Genomic DNA, 21,025 nt, shown 5'->3' with positions numbered 1-21,025 from the left:
ACCATCTTCCAGTGTTTGTCCGGGAGGCAGACACCCTCTCTACATGTCAGAGTAGGCTTAAAACTTTCCTTTCTGATAAAGCTTACACTTAGGGCTTGCTCAGGCTTGCCTTGGACCAGCCCCTAGTTATGCTGCTATAGGATTAGACCGTCGGGGGACTTCCAATGACACACAGAGCTCCTCTGTTCTTCTCTCCCTCTCCATCTGTATGCATTCCTGTCCAACCAAGGCATGTTACAAACTTGGCTTCTTCCCCAGAGTCTTTGTGCTTTCTTGTCTCGCAGGTCCTCATGGATGGCTGAACCTGGATTGTGGATTATCGTAGCATCTCCTGCCGTGACCCTGCCAGACATCCACTGCAACTTCTATTAATATCAGTTATACTACTATATTATTAGATCCATTGTGATGTACATGTACTATCTGCAAATAATATGTACATATATCACATATGTAAATATCACACACACACACACACACACATTTTTATAAGATGTTATATATTCTTCACATATCTATTATTAAAGCTGTCAGTGTTACTGTGATTGCATCTCTGTACACTCGATTGGAAATACTGCTTTCTTTTGGATAACTATTGTCTCAGTGGAGACAGAAATCAGATCATGACCTTCATCATTAACGGGAGCACTTTTCAGTTGACTGTAAAACAGTCAGGATGAGAGTCAGCACCTCCAGTCCTCAGGCCATTGTTGGGAGTGAGTTGGAGTTGTGCAGCTCTGAGGAGGCTATGGGGAGACCCAGAGCACTCTGGAGAGATTATATATCTCATCTGGTTCAGGAGTCCAAATGCCTTTCTGCATCCAAAACATGCAGACAGTGAGAATTTTGTGTGACGCACTTTTACTATGCTATTTACCTGTACTGACTAATATATATATTGTGCTCCAACAGATACGACTGTACACACAGGAAGGCTAACAATTTGTGCTACTAATCATTGGCTCTGATGCCTCGGCCTCAGAGTTGTTTCTGCTCAGTTTCTCATTCTCATTATGTCCTGTGGCAGCATCTGTTGGTGTCAGTGGTTGTGCTGTTTGCTGGACTTTCACTTTGAACACATCCCACTTCTCAGGAAGCATGCCTTTGATGAAGAGCACAGAAGCCAGGTAGGAGAATGACAAGATGGCAGCAATGGCAGACAGCATGGAGATGGTCTTGACTGGAGAGTACTGGACATAAACCCCGTCCTCAAGAGTGCATCCTGGGAAGTGTATGACTGGTGCTAACCCGAGAGATGGGTCTCCACTGAGCAGTCGTAACACAACTCCCACCAGGCAGCCCATAATAGCCCCGTAACCATTGGAGATGTTGAAGAAGAGGACACAAATGAGTTGAGGGAAGACTACAATGTAGGCCAATTCACCACAAAGGAACCAGAACACTATGACGCTGTTTTTCATGTTGGTGAGTGATGTGCCAACCAAGCCCACGACCACCACAGCAGCACGGATTGCCCACTGACTCTCTCTGTCTGATGCCTGAGGAAGAGAAAAGAGAGAGAGAAGAACAGGTTAACAGCAAATGACTGAGATTACTATATAATACTATATATATATATATATATACTATGTATACCTTCCTCTAGTCTTATTCAGTCTTCTTCCTACTTTTTTTCTCCATCAAACCATTTTACTCCATTTATACTGTACTGAACTCCATTGGCCCTCTTTCAAAATAAACGTCAAACCTTCACAACAGCCATCAGGCGTTACGTCAGCTGTTTCATTGTGGTGAAGCCGATTGAAAAACAGCTGCATTCTTTCACCTGAGGCCTCAGGATGTTCCTGTAGATGTTGACAGTGAAGACAGAAGCTGCAGAAAGCAAAACAGAGTCAGCTGATGACATCACAGCGGCAGCCACACATCCAGTTCCAATGATGGAGATGAAGAACGGGGTGAGGTGCTGCAGGGCGATGGGCAGAACGAAAGCTGCTTCCCCACGCTCATATGGAGATGGAGAACCATAGGTAGTCTGGTTCCAGTCTGAGGCATGGACACAAAAGAGGGAAAGACTGAAAAAATGCTCCCATGATCTGTTTGAGTGATTTTAAGACGAGCCTACTGTTTCTACTAATCTATGAACTAAGCACTGTGTGATAAGATATAAGGGGCAAGGTGGGGCCAGTTGATCTTTTTACCAAATTCAAATCACCTTTCACATGGTTGGCATTAAAATATAGGCAACCCTTGATAATTGGGTCTCCACTCTCATGCATGAAATCTAAGAATATTCTCCTGAAGAGCGTGAAGTGTTGATCAATGAGTGAATCGAACATGAAAACATCATAAACACCATGAACCATCCAAGAAAAGAGGTGTGGTGAAATGTTCGCATAATAACACAAAAGTGCTGAACAAGCAAATGTTATCTGGTAAACATCAGCATGGAAACATTATCAGTGTGAGCTCATTCACTGTCATTTATCTTCAACAGCACTGTGCTCTAAGATGGCTGTGGAGTCTTTTAAAAGTCTTTTTAAAGATTATTCGAAGGAGGATTGCAGCGACATGCCATCCCATCTGCTTTGTGCTTTGTGGGACTGTTGTTTGTCTTCCAACAGTACAATGACCCAGGAAAGGGCTACCTGTCCAAGAAGAAGAGAGACGGGTGCATCATCAGATGACCTGGTCTCCACAAATCAGTTTTTTTCTTTGCTATTAATCTGGCAAATTTCTTAATTGTTGGTTATAATAATAATATAATTCTTGATTAGTTGATTGCTGGGTTGCTGATGCCTCAGAGTATGTAGAAGCTGTTAATACCTGTGGATGCAGCAGCTGCCCCAAGCAGTATAACAGGTATCCCAAATATAAGATACAAGAAAGCAGCAACAACGCCTGTGAACTTGGCTGTGGCTAAGGAAGAAGCCGACAAGGTCCTCTGATGGAGGCACTGGTACCCCAGAGACCCCAGAGCCTGAAGTGTAAAACAGATAGGTGGTTAATTCAATCACTTGTGTTGCGTCCACATCAGGTAAATGCTGCAAAATGTCTGCCTGCTATTAGCACTCAGGAATTCATTCAAATGGACAGGGTGCATCTCATTTATCTTAATTGTCATTTACTTGCTCCTCAATCCTCACTCGAACTGGAAGTGCTTATGGTGCATTTGGCCGGCAGTCCCAAAGCTCCTATTTCAGCTCTGAGGAGTGAGGATTGGGGAGCAAGGAGGGATCTCAGAGGAGCCATGAGCAAGGTTTCATGAGTGCATCCTTCCCGGAAGCCTTTCAACTGAACGCCATAAAGAGTCTGCCCTCACAGCTGGCAGATTTGAACGAGGTTGAACAGAGAAACTGCACAAGCGTAAGTTTCCTGCAATGAATGGCTGTAATTTAGACGTGCCTCGCTAAACGTTATGTTCTCCAGAGAGCAATAATACATGAATATTCAATTTCAATGAAATTTGTTTCATCCACAACCTGTTTTGTTCTGTTATAAAACTCACTAACAGCAGCCTCAGAGCATGTGTGGAACATATTTGATCATATAGACGACAGCACTCTGTTATTTCTCAAACTTCACGTGTTGGAAACTTTGACGTTATGATTACCAGCCTTCAGGTGGCCACGTTATGTTTCCAGAACTGTCACTGATATATAAACCAAACACTTTGGCCTCTCGTCAATGGTTCTGCGTGTTATCTGAGTGAAATAATGTGTTTCATGGCTTGTAGGTTTGCCTTCACTGACAGCTCTGAAATCTGTCTCATTGAACAGGGAAAGAAGACACAGCGAGACTGATAAAGTTCAGAAAATGACCACCTGTTTACCGGGAAGAGGCATCCAGCCAAGAACAAATGCATTATTTCTCATGTGTGTTCATAAAAGTGCGACATAAAAGTACAGTGGAGACTTTTTTCTAACAATGTAAATATAAGTGAACGTGTCCAAACGAAGTATTGAGGGCGGGGGCATCTCAGTTCTCTCCTTGCGTGGTTTCCTTCTTCCCTCCATGCATCCCTGGTGGGAGGGACGAAGACGCAAGTGAGGGAAACGTGGATGCAATTTAAGAGAAATCAGATGCACCCATAGACTCTGACACTTTACATTTACAGTCATGGGACAGTTAATTTAACCTTGACATTTACAGAGATGCTGTTTCAGATAATAGCCTTAGCCTACAACCATTCTGATTCTCTAGTTACGATGAAAAACAGTCTACTATTAGAATAGTTAGTGGCAGGAGGCAACGCAAGAGCCACTCGCGTCTATAGCTCAAAGAGCTATAGAAGGCGAGTGGCCAGAATTTCGGCAGGTAACTAGCCCTGCGACTTTGACAAAACCCTTGCAAACTCTATATCAAAACGTGCGGCTCTATCAAAAAACTGCGAAGAATTTCTCATAAGAAATGAATGGGGAATTTCCTCAAATTTCAGCCTTTTTCAATTGTCCGCTGCTTCGCCATACTTTCTCCAAGAGACTTCATTCAAACTTTAAATCATAGATAATTTTGTCAGGTCGAAATGAACCTCGGCACATTTTTGATATCTCTTACGGTTTTCGAGCTATGACCATCTCAAGACCATAAAGTTTCTAAAAAAAAATGCTCAGAATTTCTCCCCTAGAGTGGATGACAGCAAAAGTAAGTGTGAAAGAGCCAGTGAGAAATCCCCTGAAATTTTTTTTCTAAAATTGCTGTAAACTCGAAACGGTGACTAGGAGACACATAATTTTTGGATCTTTTTGTAGACAAACCTTTCTTCTCTCATCAAAGTTCAATTTTAAAGGGTTAGCCCCCATCAAATTTAAATAAAGAGGGATCTTGCACCAGCTGCCCTGCTCTGCTGCTCCATTTAAACCCATACAATACGAGTGTGTCTTTTTAAATCGACCATTTAGTCATTTTTCTAAAGAACACCTGGACATAAAACACATGTACATCTGGCCCAGACTTGTCTGCATCTCACAGTGTAAGCGTTTTTTTGATAGCAGCTACGGTTTTGTCACAATCACAAGTTGTTCGGAAGAAACCAACAGCGAAAAAGTGGCTGTTCAGGAACAGGTAAAAAGTGGGAGAGATAGAGAGGTAATTATCAGCAGGTGGGGTAGAAGTTACACACGCACACACACACACATTCAGTCACACATATACCAGACACATCTCCATGTAGGAACTGGTTGGGCTGCTTGTTCAAAATACTTGGGACAATTTGATAAATGTGTAGTTCAAGCAGACACACACACACAAACAGACGAAGACACACACATACGCAGTCACACACAACGACAGATACATACACACACACACAGCCACACACAAATATAGTTAAATACACACAGACAGGCTCATATACATAGACACAACACCGTTAGCTCTATTAGCGCCGTTAGCTCTGCTAGTTCTATTAGAAATGTTTGCAACGTTGGCTCTGTTAGCATTAGCGCTGTTAGCTCTATTAGCACCGCTAGCTGTTAGCTCCGTTAGTGTTAGCTCTGTTAGCTCTGTTAGTGCCATTAGCATTAGTGCCGTTAGCTCTGTTACTAAAAGGAAACTTTGGATGATAATGGAGATGGTTCATTTCCATTAAATTCATTCATTTTTATTGATTCAGTAAATAAGACCTGCAGCCCCCTTGTGCCACTGTCCAAATTTCGGTGGCGCCGGAAATGTCTAGTTGTTGTTCATCATTATTCTGAAGATACCTTCTCAAAACTACACTGAACTGTATTTGATATAGGCTGCATTGTTGCTTCCTTACAAAGAATAAGAAGTTATCAATCAGTATCCAGGTCTTTTTCAGCTCTGGTTGACCAATCCAGGGAGCATGTAAGGTGTTGTTCATCAGTGTCTGGCTAATGTCCATGGTGTGAGGATTCATCATAACAAAGGGAACACAGAGCCACTGCAGAGACAAATAAAAATGTAAGTTGTGTAAGTTCCTTTGAACACAAAGGCAGACAGTGCAAAAACTAAAAGTATAGCAAACTTACCAAGCTGATGAATATGAGGACAAGCTGTATAACATCTGTGTAGGCCACAGAGTAGAGGCCTCCCAGCACTGTGTAGATAATGACCACTGCAGCAGAGACCCAGATGCACACAGTGTAGGACAAATCCAGGACTACACTCATGATTCCTCCTGTCAAACAGTGAAATATCAGTGAAATTTTAAGACCAGTCATTGTGTTAATTAATAATACATTGTCGTAAGTCACATTGACACAGCATAGGTAGGAATTTACATCCATGTATACTTTTGTTATACTGAACTGATAAAGGAAGTGTAAATGCACAGTTACAAATATATTCAATGTCAAATATTATGTGCATTCATATATACTGTACCTAAACCAATTAGTGTTGCAGGCAACCAGATCACATCATTGATGAGTGAAACCAGGCTCAGTCCAGCTGTCAGTACTTTTCCGTACTTGACATGGAAAGGGTCCAGCATCGTCAACCAGTTTCTCTCTCTCATTGGCTTGGCAAACACCAAGCCAGCTTGATTTAACAAAGGATAGGGATTAAACAAAGATTAAATAGAAAAATGAATATTAAATGTTCATCTGTAATTTCCTGTTTTGTTCCCAATAAAACTTGTAATATAACAATAATAATACAACAGTTGATGATTATGGTCATTATTAATCCGTTCTCATCTACAGTAATTCCTATTTTTTAGATTAATTGGCTATATTTTTCTTGCACATGCAGACGTACAGTATTCTGTCAGATGTTGTTTAAAACTCTTACCAATAATGAAAGACGAGCTGTATCCCGTAAACAGCACGAGTGCCCAGGTCAGTCCCATCGAGGGTGTGTACAACATCTCAGCTGTGCCAACAATGAAGCCTCCTCCAAGCCATGTAGCTACAACACACAGTAATTTAGTGGACAAACAGCAGCTATTGGACAGAAGACAAAAGCTTGGCTGATAATTCGTCATCATTAAGAAACTTTCACAAGAATCATCTCATGAACGTTCAGTAGTCACAATTTCAACTCAAGATATCTCTCCCTTGTTGTAACTAGTTAAAACATAATTGAAGGTCACTTCAAGGGACAATATGCATACTTTTAATTAATGGGAGTTAATGGGAGAGACTCCCCTGCCGTGTCTCGAGCCACAAATGCATTTCTTTTCAACAGGGAAGTGTCTGTAGCCAATCAGATGTATTGGCATATTTAAATAAAATTATTGATTATCAAACTGAGGTATAATCAACATCTACTAGATTTGTCATGATACCAACATGTATTTCAATACTAATAAACTAACTAAACTAACTAATAAAATGTCATTATTGGTTGAGACAGATTTTCATTAGATACAGCCTGTCTTAAGTAAGACCAAAGTCTTTAAATGGTATGTTACTATCTTTATAACATATTAGATGGCTAAATGTGTATGTAAAAGTTTGTTACTTCATAAAGATCACACACAGTGTGCATTTACAGCTCTGGAAAAAAAAATTAAGTGGCCACTTCAACTTTATTGCAAATCAGCATGTCTACATGTTTGGCAAAAAGTTTTAAAAATTACTGTAAGAATATTAATATAATAAGCCTAATATAAAATAATTTAAATGGGCTATTTAAACCAGAGAATGTGGTAGCTAATTGCAGTGCAGCTTCATTTTTTTCCCATTTCTTTTCTGTGCTTACGTGGAGAGTGAAGGGGGCTGGAGTTGCTGCTTTTAGCTCTGAACGTGGCTTTTTTCATGGCCATACATATCAGACATTACCTGACTCCTGTTTATGTTCTTGAATAGAAGCTGTAAGATTGGCTGAAAGTGTAACCCAGCCTTAATTTCAGCCAGTTCAGGCTGTTATACTGTTTGTTGAATAGGTAATGTCTCTTTAATTTTTTTTTACGACAACACCGTAATACGGCTGTTTTACGACCGCCACTGTTTGGTTTGTGACAACGTTACTGGTGGGATCGCGGGCTTAGACAGTCCTTGCTGCGGCAGGATATAGATGTGCTCTACACCCCCTTGCCTCATATCGTATGATGACATGAGACTTTTTCACTAGGTGAGGTTAATACCCACTGTGTAATGTTGTCTGACTTTGTTTAATATGTTGCATTTAGGACGGTCAAGTTTTAATAACTTTGTTAAGGTTATTAGCGTGTTAGCCGCGAATTTAGGTAATTGTTAATCAGCCGCCATGTTAGGCAGATGTTGAAGTAATATATATTCAAATTTTGTTGGTTGAAAAGTAAACATTTAATAGTGATTTAAGCCAAGTTAAAAGACAGCGTGTTGTTTTGTATGATGGGGTTTTGATCATTATTTCTTGAGGTAATGTGTGTTTTTGTGTAACATACATTAGATAATATTGTGACAGTTTGTGACAACGTTACTGGTGGGATCGCGGGCTTAGACAGTCCTTGCTGCGGCAGGATATAGATGTGCTCTACACCCCCTTGCCTCATATCGTATGATGACATGAGACTTTTTCACTAGGTGAGACTGATCCTGTTCCCCTGGGGCTATTGGGGAGAAGAACTTCTTTCAGAGTTGCAGGCAAACCCCCCTTCATACTTTATAGAGCTCTATAAAAATTTTGTTTTGTTTCTTTGCTGGCCAGCGCTCTTTTTTTTTTTTCTGTTAAAGACTCTTAAAGTACACCCTTGGATTTGAAGAGACTCCTGATTGAAGACCAACCGTTATTTTTTTTTTGGACTGAGAAAACTGCACTTTTAAACAAGTGTATTAAGAAATAAGTTTCCTTTCAGGTTCGGATTTAATGCATTTTATTTGGAATTGTGATGAGGTTAGATGAACTTCAGTCCAGTAATTTTATAAATAAACTGGATTGATAGTAAACTGCTATCAGACTCTGAGTACACTCTGTTTATTGGTTACATCCAGAGTAGTAGAAAAAAATTGGCGCCCGAACAGGGACTTGAAGCGCATCTACCTCATCTTAAATGTAAAACTCTTTAAGGTACAATCAGTTGAGAATTTTATCATTGGGGTTATAAACAGAATGGAGTTTTGTGAAAGATATGGTTTTGACCCAGAGTGCACTGTAATGCTTAAAAGTGTACCAGTTAAAGTTAGATTGGAGGAGGTTAAAAAAGCCTTTGCATTACTAGATGATGTTGTCAGAGTGCAGCACATTGATGGTCTTCCCAATACCATCCTGTGTGAGTTCAGTGAGTCCATAACTCCAATGCTTCTGGACAGTGAGCATTCAGCTGGTGATGCATGTTGGGAGATTGTTCAGATAGATGAGTATTGCCCACCAAAGTCAGATAGTGAGTCATTCAGAGATGGTGTAGTGCCCCTGGCTCGTGCAATTGATGACATCACGGTCAATTTCAGGGAGCAGGTAAACGAGTTAGCTCTAACTTACAACATTAGCTCCACTACTTTGAATCAAGTAGCAGTGAATCATATTCGAGGGAAAAGTGCTAGTGACAAGAGCCCAGTTACCTCAACCCCAGCCTCTGGACTTAAAACACAGCACTCTCTCAATCCAAGACTAGTTGCCCCCGGTGATGCTAACTCTACGTCCAGTCCTATGCAAGCTACTGATGATAACTTGCTCATCAACCCTTTACCAGCAGATGTTCAGAGAGTCATTGTGGAGCATATTGTGAAGCATGATTCACCAGTGCACATTCCTCCCGCCAGGGAGCTACGTCCATTCTCTGGCAACTCCCCTAAACCCTCTACAGAGGTGGACTATGACATATGGCGACTTCGAGCTAAGCAAGTGCTGGATGATCCCACTCTCTCAGAGGGACAGCAGCGCCGTATGCTGCTTGACAGCTTACTTACCCCTGCTTTAAATGTGGCTCTTTCCATTGGAGCCCAAGCCCCATCAAGTGCCTATCTGTATGAACTCGACAAGGCTTATGGAAATGTTACAGGTGGTGAGGAGCTGTATATTCAGTTCTTAGAGACCCATCAGAACAGTGGAGAGCGAGCATCTGACTACCTGCGTCGACTCCAAACTCTGTTACAGGAAGTTGTTGAAAATAATGGGGTGGCTAAACAAGATGCTGATTCTCAGCTATTAAAGCAGTTCCTTAGGGGTTGCTGGGATGATTCATTAATAGCCACACTGCACCTAAAAGAACCGCTCAATAATCCACACAAGAACACTCCTTCCTTTTCAGAGCTGCTATTCAAAATCAGAACATATGAGAAAGAAAGTCAGCTAAAGGAAACGCGAAGAAAGCGACATATGGGGGGAGGCTCAACTAAAGTTCACACTAAGACACATTTAACTGCCAGTGAGTCTGAGCCTTCTAGTAGCAGTGTCCCTACATTGCTTGATTCCCATACTAGGGAACAATTTGAGGAGAGGATCAGGCAATTAGAAGCTGAGCTTCGGAGACATGCATCGGCTCAGAACACCAACCCTCCCAGAAATGATAAAGCTGGGAAGAAGTTCTCTCAGAGAACTAAAGGTGGCACCACAATTCCATCAGTCCCAGCTCTGCCCATTGAGAATCCCTCAAAAGTTGGGAGATTTTGTTACAACTGTGGGGAAGACTCTCACATGCTGCCCCAATGCACCAATCAAACTAATGCTGTGCTAGTACAAGAGAAACTGTGTGAGAGACACCAAGCTAGACAAAACCAACCTCTTTTAACCCAACAGCAGACAAACCCCAAGCCAAACCTGTCTTTAAACAGATAGGGGCTCCTGCTGTGGAACAAGCAGGAGCTCACTGTCAACCTAGTTCCCCTGTTTTGAGCCAGTGCATGCATGAACCCCCAAGTGCAATAGTGACTTCTCAGTTTCCAGACGGACTTGTTGGAGAGACATGTGATAGTAAATCTTGGCTGGATGGAGTCCAATGCAACTGCATCATCGACACAGGGTCACAAGTGACAATAATATCTCAATCATTTTATTCACGACATCTTTCCCATAGGCAGTTGTTCTCTATTAAGACAGCACTTGACATTGAAGGTGCAGCTGGACAAAAAGTTCCATATGTGGGGTATGTTGAAGTGGATGTTCAGTTCCCAAATGATGCTTGTGGCACAGACCAATGTTTTCACATCTTAGCTTTAGTAAGCCCAGACCAGCCATATAATGAGAAGTACTCTCTCCTTGTTGGCACAAATGTCCTTCGCCCAATGATACTGGACTGCATAAAGAGAGGCGGCGCAAAGTTTTTGGAGACCTTGCCTGTTCAGGCTAATTGGGCAATGGCTTACGCAGAGTGTTCTAGACTGATTGAATCCCAAACAAAAGAGGCCAGAGTTTTGCGTGTGACACTCAGCAGCAAAGTGCCTGTGCGCTTAAAGCGCGGTGTGATGTGTACATTAAAGGGCATCTGCCACACCAAACCTGGTGCCAGTGAATTCCAAGCTCTGGTAGGTGGCTCTGAGGAAATTTCCACACCAGGTGGCTTGATTGTTTATGACCAGATAGTGGATGTAAAGCCGGAATCCCACAATAAGTTCAAACTTGCTGTTAAAAATGTTTCGCAACGTGACATCACCTTATATCCAAAAACGGTCATTGCAGAGTGCTCCCCCATTGACTGGGCTGTGCCCCTTTCTCACTCTGATTTGAACACGCCCCCAGATGTTGCTTTGTTGGAGGCACATTCATTGTTGGTCTCCCAGAATGAAAAGGCCAGTTCAGTTGCTGAAACCCTTGATCTTGATTTTGATGACAGCCCCATATCGCCACAACTGAAAGAGCACATACAGTCTAGAATCAGTAAAGAAGTGCCCTGTGCTTTTTCCAGGCATGATCTAGACGTTGGCAGTGCTGTGGGGGTCACTCATCACATAGAATTGGAGCCTCATGTTCCATTCAAAGAGCGAACGAGGCGTGTCTCCCCTGCAGACTTCAGTGATTTGCGAAGGCATCTCCAAGATCTCTTGGCTGCAGGTATTATAGAGGAGTCACACAGCCCCTATGCCTCGCCAGTTGTTCTTGTCCGAAAAAAGAACGGGGAACTGAGAATGGTGGTAGATTACCGCAGACTGAACAACTTGACAAAGAAAGATGCCTACCCATTACCTCGTATAGAGGAGACATTCACCCTGCTGTCAGGCTCAAAATGGTTCACTGTTCTTGACCTCAAGAGTGGATACTATCAGCTGGAGGTTGAACCTGCTGATCGCCCAAAGACAGCATTCACAACACCGTTTGGAACGTGGCAATTCCGGAGAATGCCACAAGGTCTGACCAACTCTCCAGCGACCTTCCAACGAACCATGGAGAAAGTGATGAAAGGTATCAACCTCCAGGAGGTTGTTGCTTTTCTGGATGATCTCATAATTTTCTCAGATTCTCTGGAAGAACATGAAGAGAGAGTAATGAAAGTTCTCAAACGCATTGCTGATTTTGGTCTTAAACTGTCCCCTTCCAAGTGTAAATTCTTCCAGACCTCGGTGAGGTATCTAGGACATGTGATATCTGCCCAGGGAATCCAACCAGATCCAGATAAAGTTGCTGCTGTTAAGGAGTGGCCCCAGCCTCAGACAGCCAAAGAGCTCCGGTCATTCCTAGGTTTCACTGGATATTACCGGCGGTTCGTGAGAGATTATGCCAGGATTGTCAGGCCTTTAAATGATCTGTTGAAAGGTGATCTAGCCCCCAGGCATAAAGGCCCCAATCACTGGCCACGAAAACAGACGCATCCGCTTGGAACAAAGTGGACCCCTGCTTGCCAAGCGGCATTTGACCTGATCATTGAGAAATTGACATCATCACCTGTCCTTGCTTTTTCAAACTGGCAGCTTCCATATGTGCTACACACCGATGCCAGCATGACCGGTTTAGGTGCTGCTCTCTATCAGGTCCAAGATGGTCAAACCCGAGTGGTAGCCTATGCCAGTCGTGGTCTTTCTAAAAGTGAGAAAAATTACCCTGTGCATAAGTTGGAATTTCTCGCTCTTAAATGGGCCATCAGTGAAAAGTTTCATGACTATTTGTATGGGGCTAGTTTCAAAGTACTGACAGATAATAACCCTTTAACATATGTGTTGACCAGTGCAAAGTTAGATGCCACAAGCCATAGGTGGCTCGCTGCCCTGTCACTGTACAACTTTGACATCCATTACAAATCTGGACAGCATAATGTTGATGCTGATGGGCTCTCGAGGAGGCCCCATGGCCCAGCACAAGATGATGAGGAGTCGCAAGATACAGACCAGCGAATATCCAGTATGCTGGATCGTGCCAGTCTGTCACCTGAGGAGTTCAGTGTTTTGGGTGGTGAGACAGTGGGTGCTCTGTGCATGCGTCATGGTGTCGACATTCATGCTGTGTCACAGGACCATGTACAGACTGCAGACAGCGAGATACCTGCGGTTGAGACACTCTTGTGTGATGAAAGTGCTGTTCCTGATGATCTGGAGGACCCAGTTCCCATACAGGGTCACTCTGCTCTTCCGGGAATGTCCGTTGAAGACTGGCACTGGTTGCAGAGAGAGGATGTTGCCTTAGCACGGGTTATTGACATACTGGAGAATAGGTGTAATAATGCGACAGTGGATAAGAGGTCTGAGGAGGCTGAGGTGATTCTACTCTTAAGGGAGAAGTCGAAACTACTTTTGGTGGATGGGGTGTTGTACCGTAAAGTTTTCAACCAAAGGGGTGAGGCCTTCAATCAGCTCGTCATGCCTACTAGTCACAGAGAAAGGGCTTTCCAAGGTGTTCATGATGAGACAGGTCATATGGGCATTGAAAGGACTTTGGAACTGGCTAGAGCAAGGTTTTACTGGCCAAAGATGGCAAAATATATTGAAGCAAAATGCAAAAGCTGTGAAAGATGTGTGAGAAGGAAAGCCAGGGTACAAAAGGCATCCAAACTGGTAAACATCAAAGTGAGCGGTCCTCTTGAGTTAGTTTGTATGGACTTTTTGACAATAGAACCTGACTCAAGAGACACTAGGAACATTCTGGTTATAACTGATCATTATACAAAATATGCACAGGCATATCCGACGAAAGATCAGACAGCCAAGACTGTGGCCACAGTGTTGTGGGAGAACTTCATCAGTCACTATGGTTTTCCACGCAGACTGCATAGTGATCAAGGAGCCTGTTTCGAGTCGGAAGTGGTAGCAGAGCTTTGTAAACATGCTGGAATTTCAAAGTCCCGCACAACACCCTACCACCCACGAGGGAATCCAGTGGAGAGGTTTAACAGGACTTTGCTCGACCTCTTGGGGACTCTGGAGGAGAAAAAGAAGGAGGAATGGAGGAAATATGTCAGACCTCTTGTACATGCTTATAATTGTACAAAAAATGATGTGACTGGGGAAGCTCCTTTTCTCCTAATGTTTGGTAGAGAGCCTCGTCTCCCCATTGACCTCTGTTTTGGTATCAGCCCTCAAGGCCACAGCTCCAGAACGCACTCGCAGTATGTGCGAGATCTCAGGAAAAGACTCAGATATGCATATGATTTAGCCTCAAGCAATGCAGAGAAACGGCAGTTGCTGAACAAAAAACGATGGGATGCCAGAGTGACTGCCCTACCTTTGGAAATAGGCGACAGAGTCCTTGTGAGAAACTTAAGTCTCAGAAAGAAGCATAAAATCTCTGATAAGTGGGAATCTGCTGTGCATGTGGTTGTCAAGCAGCCCGATGAGAGTATTCCTGTCTATGTGGTCAAGCCTGATGATGGGGAGGGCAGAGAGCGGGTCCTGCATCGTGACATGCTCCTTCCCTGTGGGTTCTTGCCTGCAAATTTGACAGCAAGTAGTGTGAATGACAATGTGCGGGCTGTCCCTATTCAAGCTCCAGAGACGACTGATGAGGGGAATACTGAGGGAGTCTTGTCTACTGAAGAAGTGGATAAAGACTTGGAAGCCCAATGCACAACTCCTGGATTTCTGGAGGGTGATATGCAGTCTGAACAGAGTGCATCTCAGTCACCAAGTGCTCTGAATCCTGAGGCCCCTGTGTTCACTTCAGACTGGTCAGTTTTGTCAGATGTTGACGCTGCAGAGAGTCCAGCCCCAACACAGGGTAGGCCGCAGAGAAGGAGAGTACCTCCGGCTTACCTTAGTGACTACCAGGGTGGCTATAAGGCACATTGTAGGCATCACAGTTTATGTCCACCCTCGCAACAGGCATTGTTTCATGGTTTCTTCATGTCCTTGCAGCAGCAGATTGCAGGTTTAGTGCAGTCTTTAGCCACTGGCAGTGACGGGGACGTCACATTTTAAGTGGGGGAGGATGTAACCCAGCCTTAATTTCAGCCAGTTCAGGCTGTTATACTGTTTGTTGAATAGGTAATGTCTCTTTAATTTTTTTTTACGACAACACCGTAATACGGCTGTTTTACGACCGCCACTGTTTGGTTTGTGACAACGTTACTGGTGGGATCGCGGGCTTAGACAGTCCTTGCTGCGGCAGGATATAGATGTGCTCTACACCCCCTTGCCTCATATCGTATGATGACATGAGACTTTTTCACTAGGTGAGGTTAATACCCACTGTGTAATGTTGTCTGACTTTGTTTAATATGTTGCATTTAGGACGGTCAAGTTTTAATAACTTTGTTAAGGTTATTAGCGTGTTAGCCGCGAATTTAGGTAATTGTTAATCAGCCGCCATGTTAGGCAGATGTTGAAGTAATATATATTCAAATTTTGTTGGTTGAAAAGTAAACATTTAATAGTGATTTAAGCCAAGTTAAAAGACAGCGTGTTGTTTTGTATGATGGGGTTTTGATCATTATTTCATGAGGTAATGTGTGTTTTTGTGTAACATACATTAGATAATATTGTGACAGTTTGTGACAACGTTACTGGTGGGATCGCGGGCTTAGACAGTCCTTGCTGCGGCAGGATATAGATGTGCTCTACACCCCCTTGCCTCATATCGTATGATGACATGAGACTTTTTCACTAGGTGAGACTGATCCTGTTCCCCTGGGGCTATTGGGGAGAAGAACTTCTGGCTTCTGTCACGCCACCTCCTGGACTTCTTTCAGAGTTGCAGGCAAACCCCCCTTCATACTTTATAGAGCTCTATAAAAATTTTGTTTTGTTTCTTTGCTGGCCAGCGCTCTTTTTTTTTTTTCTGTTAAAGACTCTTAAAGTACACCCTTGGATTTGAAGAGACTCCTGATTGAAGACCAACCGTTATTTTTTTTTTGGACTGAGAAAACTGCACTTTTAAACAAGTGTATTAAGAAATAAGTTTCCTTTCAGGTTCGGATTTAATGCATTTTATTTGGAATTGTGATGAGGTTAGATGAACTTCAGTCCAGTAATTTTATAAATAAACTGGATTGATAGTAAACTGCTATCAGACTCTGAGTACACTCTGTTTATTGGTTACAAAAGCATACAGCGTTGCTTGTGCTATGACATAATGGAGAACGACATTTACTATGAGCTCCCTGAATACATTAAACATTAAAAATCTATATTTCAAATATGTATGTGGTTTAGAATGAATACAACATCTATAGGGTATCTACAGTAAGATGTATTCAAATTAATTCATAAATACATGATATGTATAGCAGTTTATTTCCTCAATAAATACTCCCACACAGAAGCAAACCTTCATGGAGAGCATTAATGTCTTCACTATCTATCTATCGATAGTTATCGCTTGCGCTAGTTATCGGTAGCTAGCCAGCGCTAGTTATTGCTATAGCTAGCTAGCACTTATTATCGCTAGTGCTAGTTAATGCTAGCTAGCTGGTGCTAGTTATCGCTAGCTAGTGATAGCTAGCTAGCGGTAGTTATCGCTATAGCTAGCTAGTGCTAGTTATCACTAGCTCTAATTACGCTAGCTAGCTAGCGCTAGTTATCACAAGCTAGCTAGCGAATGTGTGTGAATGTGTGTCTGTGTCTGTCTTAACTTTGTGTGTGTTTGTGCGTGTGTGTGTGTAAACTATCCATATATACAGTATATATACACTGTCCCAGGTTTTTTGAGCCCAGCCAAACCTGCAATACTGAAGCTGAGTTCAGTTGCTTATTGGAGAGAGGTTGTTTTCAAACAATGCTCTTGTTTTGACGTGCTTGTTTAGGGGGCACCTTTGATCTTAATGGGGGAACAGCTACTTTTTCGCTGTCGGTTCCTCCCGAACAACTTGTGATTGTGAGAAAACGGTAGCTGCTATCAAAAAACTGATTAAACTGTGAGAAGCGTAGAACTCTGGGCCAGATGTATGTGTGTTTGGTGTTGAGATATGTTTTAGAAAAAATAGTAAATGGTCGATTTAAAAAGACAGACTGTGGCAGGCTGCCAGACAAAAAACTGGAGATTGTATTGGCTTACATGGAGCAGCAGAGCAGGAAAGCTGGTGCAAAATCCCTCTTTATTTAAATCTGGTGGGGGCTAACCCTTTAAAATTGAAATCAGAGGCGAGAAGAGACGTTTGTCTACAAAAGGATCCAAAAATTATGTGTCTCCTATTCACCGTTTGGAGTTTATGGCAATTTAAAAAAAAAAAAAAAATCAGGCGATTTCTCACTGCCTCTTGCACTCTAGCTGATGACATCACCCACTCTGGGGGTGAAGTCTCTAGGAGAAAGTATGGCGAGGCAGCGGAAACTTGAAAAAGGCTGAAATTGGAGGAAATTTGCCATTCATTTCTTATGGGAAGTTTTTTGCATTTTCTTTGCGAATAACTTTGCGAATTATTAACGAATCCTGTCATAACTACACAGCACACCATTCCCGATCAAGCCCCACGTTTTGATATATACTTTGCAAGGGTTTTCTCAAAGCTGCAGGACAAGTTATGCGCCAAAATTCTGGTGGAATATGAAAAATAAGAAGAAACTAGACAATTCCGGCTCCGCCGAAATTTTGACAGTGGCACGAGGGGGCTGCTGGTCTTATTAACTGAATCCATAAACATGAATGAATTTAATGGAAATGAACCATCTCTATTATCATCCAAAGTTTCCTTTCACTAACAGAGCTAACGGCGCTAATGCTAACGGTGCCAACGGAGCGAATGCTAATGGAGCTAACAGTAATGAAGCTAACAGCTAACAGTGCTCATAGAGCTAATGGCGCTAATGCTAACAGAGCTAACGGCACTAATGCTAATGGCGCTAATAGAGCAAACGGCATTGTGTCTGTCTATGTATATGAGGCTGTCTGTGTGTATTTAACTGTATTTGTGTGTGACTGTGTGTGTGTGTATGTATCTGTCGTTGTGTGTGACTGCTTATGTGTGTGTCTTCGTCTGTTTGTGTGTGTGTGTCTGCTTAAACTACACATTTATCAAATTGTCCCAAGTATTTTGAACAAGCAGCCCAACCAGTTCCTACATGGAGATGTGTCTGGTAGATGTGTGTCTAGATGTGTGTGCGTGTGTAACTTCTGCCCCACCTGCTGATAATTACCTCTCTATCTCTCCCACTTTTTACCTGTTCCTGAACAGCCACTTTTTCACTGTTGGGTTCTTCCTAACAACTTGTGATTGTAACAAAATCAAAAAAAACGATTACACTGTGAGAAGCGGACAAGTCTGGGCCAGATGAACCTGTGTTTTATGTCCAGAAATTCTTTAGAAAAATGACTAAATGGTCGATTTAAAAAGACACACTCCGGCAGGCTGCGACTCAGAAAACAGGAGTTTGTATGGGTTTAAATGGAGCAGCAGAGCAGGGCAGCTGGTGCAAGATCCCTCTTTATTTAAATTTGGTGGGGGCTAACCCTTTAAAATTGAACTTTGATGAGAGAAGGAAGGTTTGTCTACAAAAAGATCCAAAAATTATGTGTCTCCGAGTCACCGTTTCGATTGTACGGCAATTTTAGAAAAAAATTTCAGGCGATTTCTCACTGGCTCTGATGATATCATCCACTCTAGGGGGAGAAATTCTGAGCATTTTATTGAGAAACTTTATGGTCTTGAGATGGTCATAGCTCGAAAACCGTAAGAGATATCAAAAAATGTGCCCAGGTTCATTTTGAGCCGACAAAATTATCTACGTTTTAAAGTTTGAATGAAGTCTCTAGGAGAAAGTATGGCGAAGCAGCGGACAATTGACAAAGGTTGAAATTTGAGGAAATTTCCCATTCATTTCTTATGGGAAATTCTTCGCAGTTTTTTGTGAATGGCTTTGCGAATTATTGATGAAAGCTATAAAAGTCGTAGCACACCATTCCCAATCGAGCCGCACATTTTGATATATAGTTTGCGAGGGTTTTCTCAGAGCTGTGGGACTAGTCACGTGCTGAAATTCTGGCGGAAGATGAAAAATGGGAGCTCGAGCCACTTGCCTCAATAGCTCTTTGAGCTATAGAAGGCGAGTGGCTCTTGCGTTGCCTCGTGCCACTAAAAATTAAAATAGTGGCTTGAGCTATGTTCGAGCCACTCGGCTCTATAGCTCTTCTTTCTTGTGCATTGCCTCGTGCCACAAATAATGTAATAATAACAGTGGGGGTGAAGAGATCTCACTGCAAAAATTGAACCATTATTTTGCAAACATATCTTCTATATTTGACTTGTACAAAATTTGCAGTCCATGAAAATATGACAAACTGTTCCATAGTGAACCTGGGGTCTTGGGTTTGGGGGCCTGTGACAGTTGGCCACTTTGCCCAGTTTGTTATCCAGCCTTGATTATGAGACAAAATGTTACAACTCTTTGTCAAAGAGTTTTGCAAACATTTGGGAACGTCTTGCTGTCTTGTTGAGTCTGACGTGAACAAAACATAATTCTACTTATCTCAAATTTATCTTTAACAGTCAAGTAGCCTTGTCTACAGACTCTGTGTCGGCACAGCCCAAAACTGCCAACTGCAACAACTGTTGTGGTGCTGTGAGACAAATACACATGTGAACCCACTGATTAACAGCAATAGTAAAGTGTAAAGTGTGTCCCAACAAGGAAATCACATGCAAAAAAAGTGCTTCACATAGCCGAGACATAGAATGAGTGTAAAAACAAGCATAGAAAATGAGTGTAAAATCAGACGGAGAATAAAAACAACTTGGTAGTAATTAAAATTAGGTAAACAACCTCAACTCTGACCTGGTTTGTACATTCCTCAACAACACATTCAACAAATCAACGACAAATGATTAATCTCCAATGTTTTGTAGCCTATATTGTGATGCCTATATATTGTGTAGCCTAATGATACAGCTTACTGCAGAATTTATTCACAGATATTTATATGTATGTTCACAGACATTTTATTCACAATATCTTGTTGCTTTTTGGAAACTGTTTGCAGCCAGCAGATGTAGTACCTGCCATGAAAAGACCTTTAAGCATTGTTTTATACTTTTATCAATAATGTCCTTGACAATCATTAATATTTGGAATTCCCAGCGATACAGTTTCTATCCTCGCTTCGTCAGCTGTGCTCTCCTCACCTGTCAACGTGAAGACCCCCACCACGCAGTTAAGGCTCCGGTTTCCCAGCAGGGCCATATCCATTCCAGTAGCTGCACTTTTCTTCTGTTCCCTTTTGGACTTGAAAGAAGCCCAGATGCCGGTACCAAGGACCAGCAGGTAGAAAAACACCATAACTATCACTCCTGGGATGTTGACAGCCATGTTGCACTGGTTGATTGTCTTCCCCACCTGCTGATGTCTGACTGACTGAACTACTGACTGGCTGAGTGTTTTTGAAAAGAGGCATGGACTTCCAGATAGACAGGAAAAACAAAAACCTTGTCCACTTTGAAGATGCATTGATGCCCTCTGGTGAAAATAGCTGGTTTCAGGTTGAGTTACTTGACAAGCAAACAAAAGCCATCATGCATTTTGAGCATCTTGTTTTGTTGCCCGATGTTTTGTTGGTTTTTAAACACTGGTCCCAGAAGAAACAATATCACTTCAGCTTTAGGGCAAATAAAACAATGCAATTTATTTAAATAACACCAAATCACAACAAAAGTTGTCTCATGACACTTGCATTATTGAGCAGATTGAGATCATATGCTTAAAGCATGTACGGAAATCCAACAATTATTTCCTAATGCACCTTTAATTAGACTTTTTTTTTCAGTTTACAATAGTTCACAAAATTTGCATAGTAAAGCAGCTGGGACTGAAAGTGAAGTTACTTGGATTCCTACAGCCGCTAAAGGTTGCAGCCACACAATAAGTATAAATATGTTCTGGAACAACCTGTT

General features: G+C 42.2%; 1 protein-coding gene across 1 annotated transcript; it reads right to left on the bottom strand.

Moving 5' to 3' along the window:
• Nucleotides 1-935: 935 nt before the first annotated feature.
• On the bottom strand, nt 936-20,444 carry LOC121614315 (high-affinity choline transporter 1-like). The gene is made up of 8 exons (XM_041948132.1): nt 20,261-20,444; nt 6,715-6,831; nt 6,307-6,462; nt 5,952-6,100; nt 5,720-5,863; nt 2,785-2,938; nt 1,787-2,004; nt 936-1,499 (listed from the first exon to the last, which is right to left on the bottom strand). The coding sequence occupies exons 1-8, from the start codon at nt 20,442-20,444 to the stop codon at nt 936-938; spliced, it is 1,686 nt and encodes a 561-aa protein (XP_041804066.1).
• Nucleotides 20,445-21,025: the final 581 nt, after the last annotated feature.

The sequence above is a fragment of the Chelmon rostratus genome, chromosome 11 (genome assembly GCF_017976325.1).
Source record: "Chelmon rostratus isolate fCheRos1 chromosome 11, fCheRos1.pri, whole genome shotgun sequence".
In the NCBI taxonomy this organism is placed as follows: Eukaryota; Metazoa; Chordata; class Actinopteri; order Chaetodontiformes; family Chaetodontidae; genus Chelmon; species Chelmon rostratus.
Note: the sequence above shows the minus strand (reverse complement) of the source record. Positions and strands in the feature narration are given on the sequence as shown.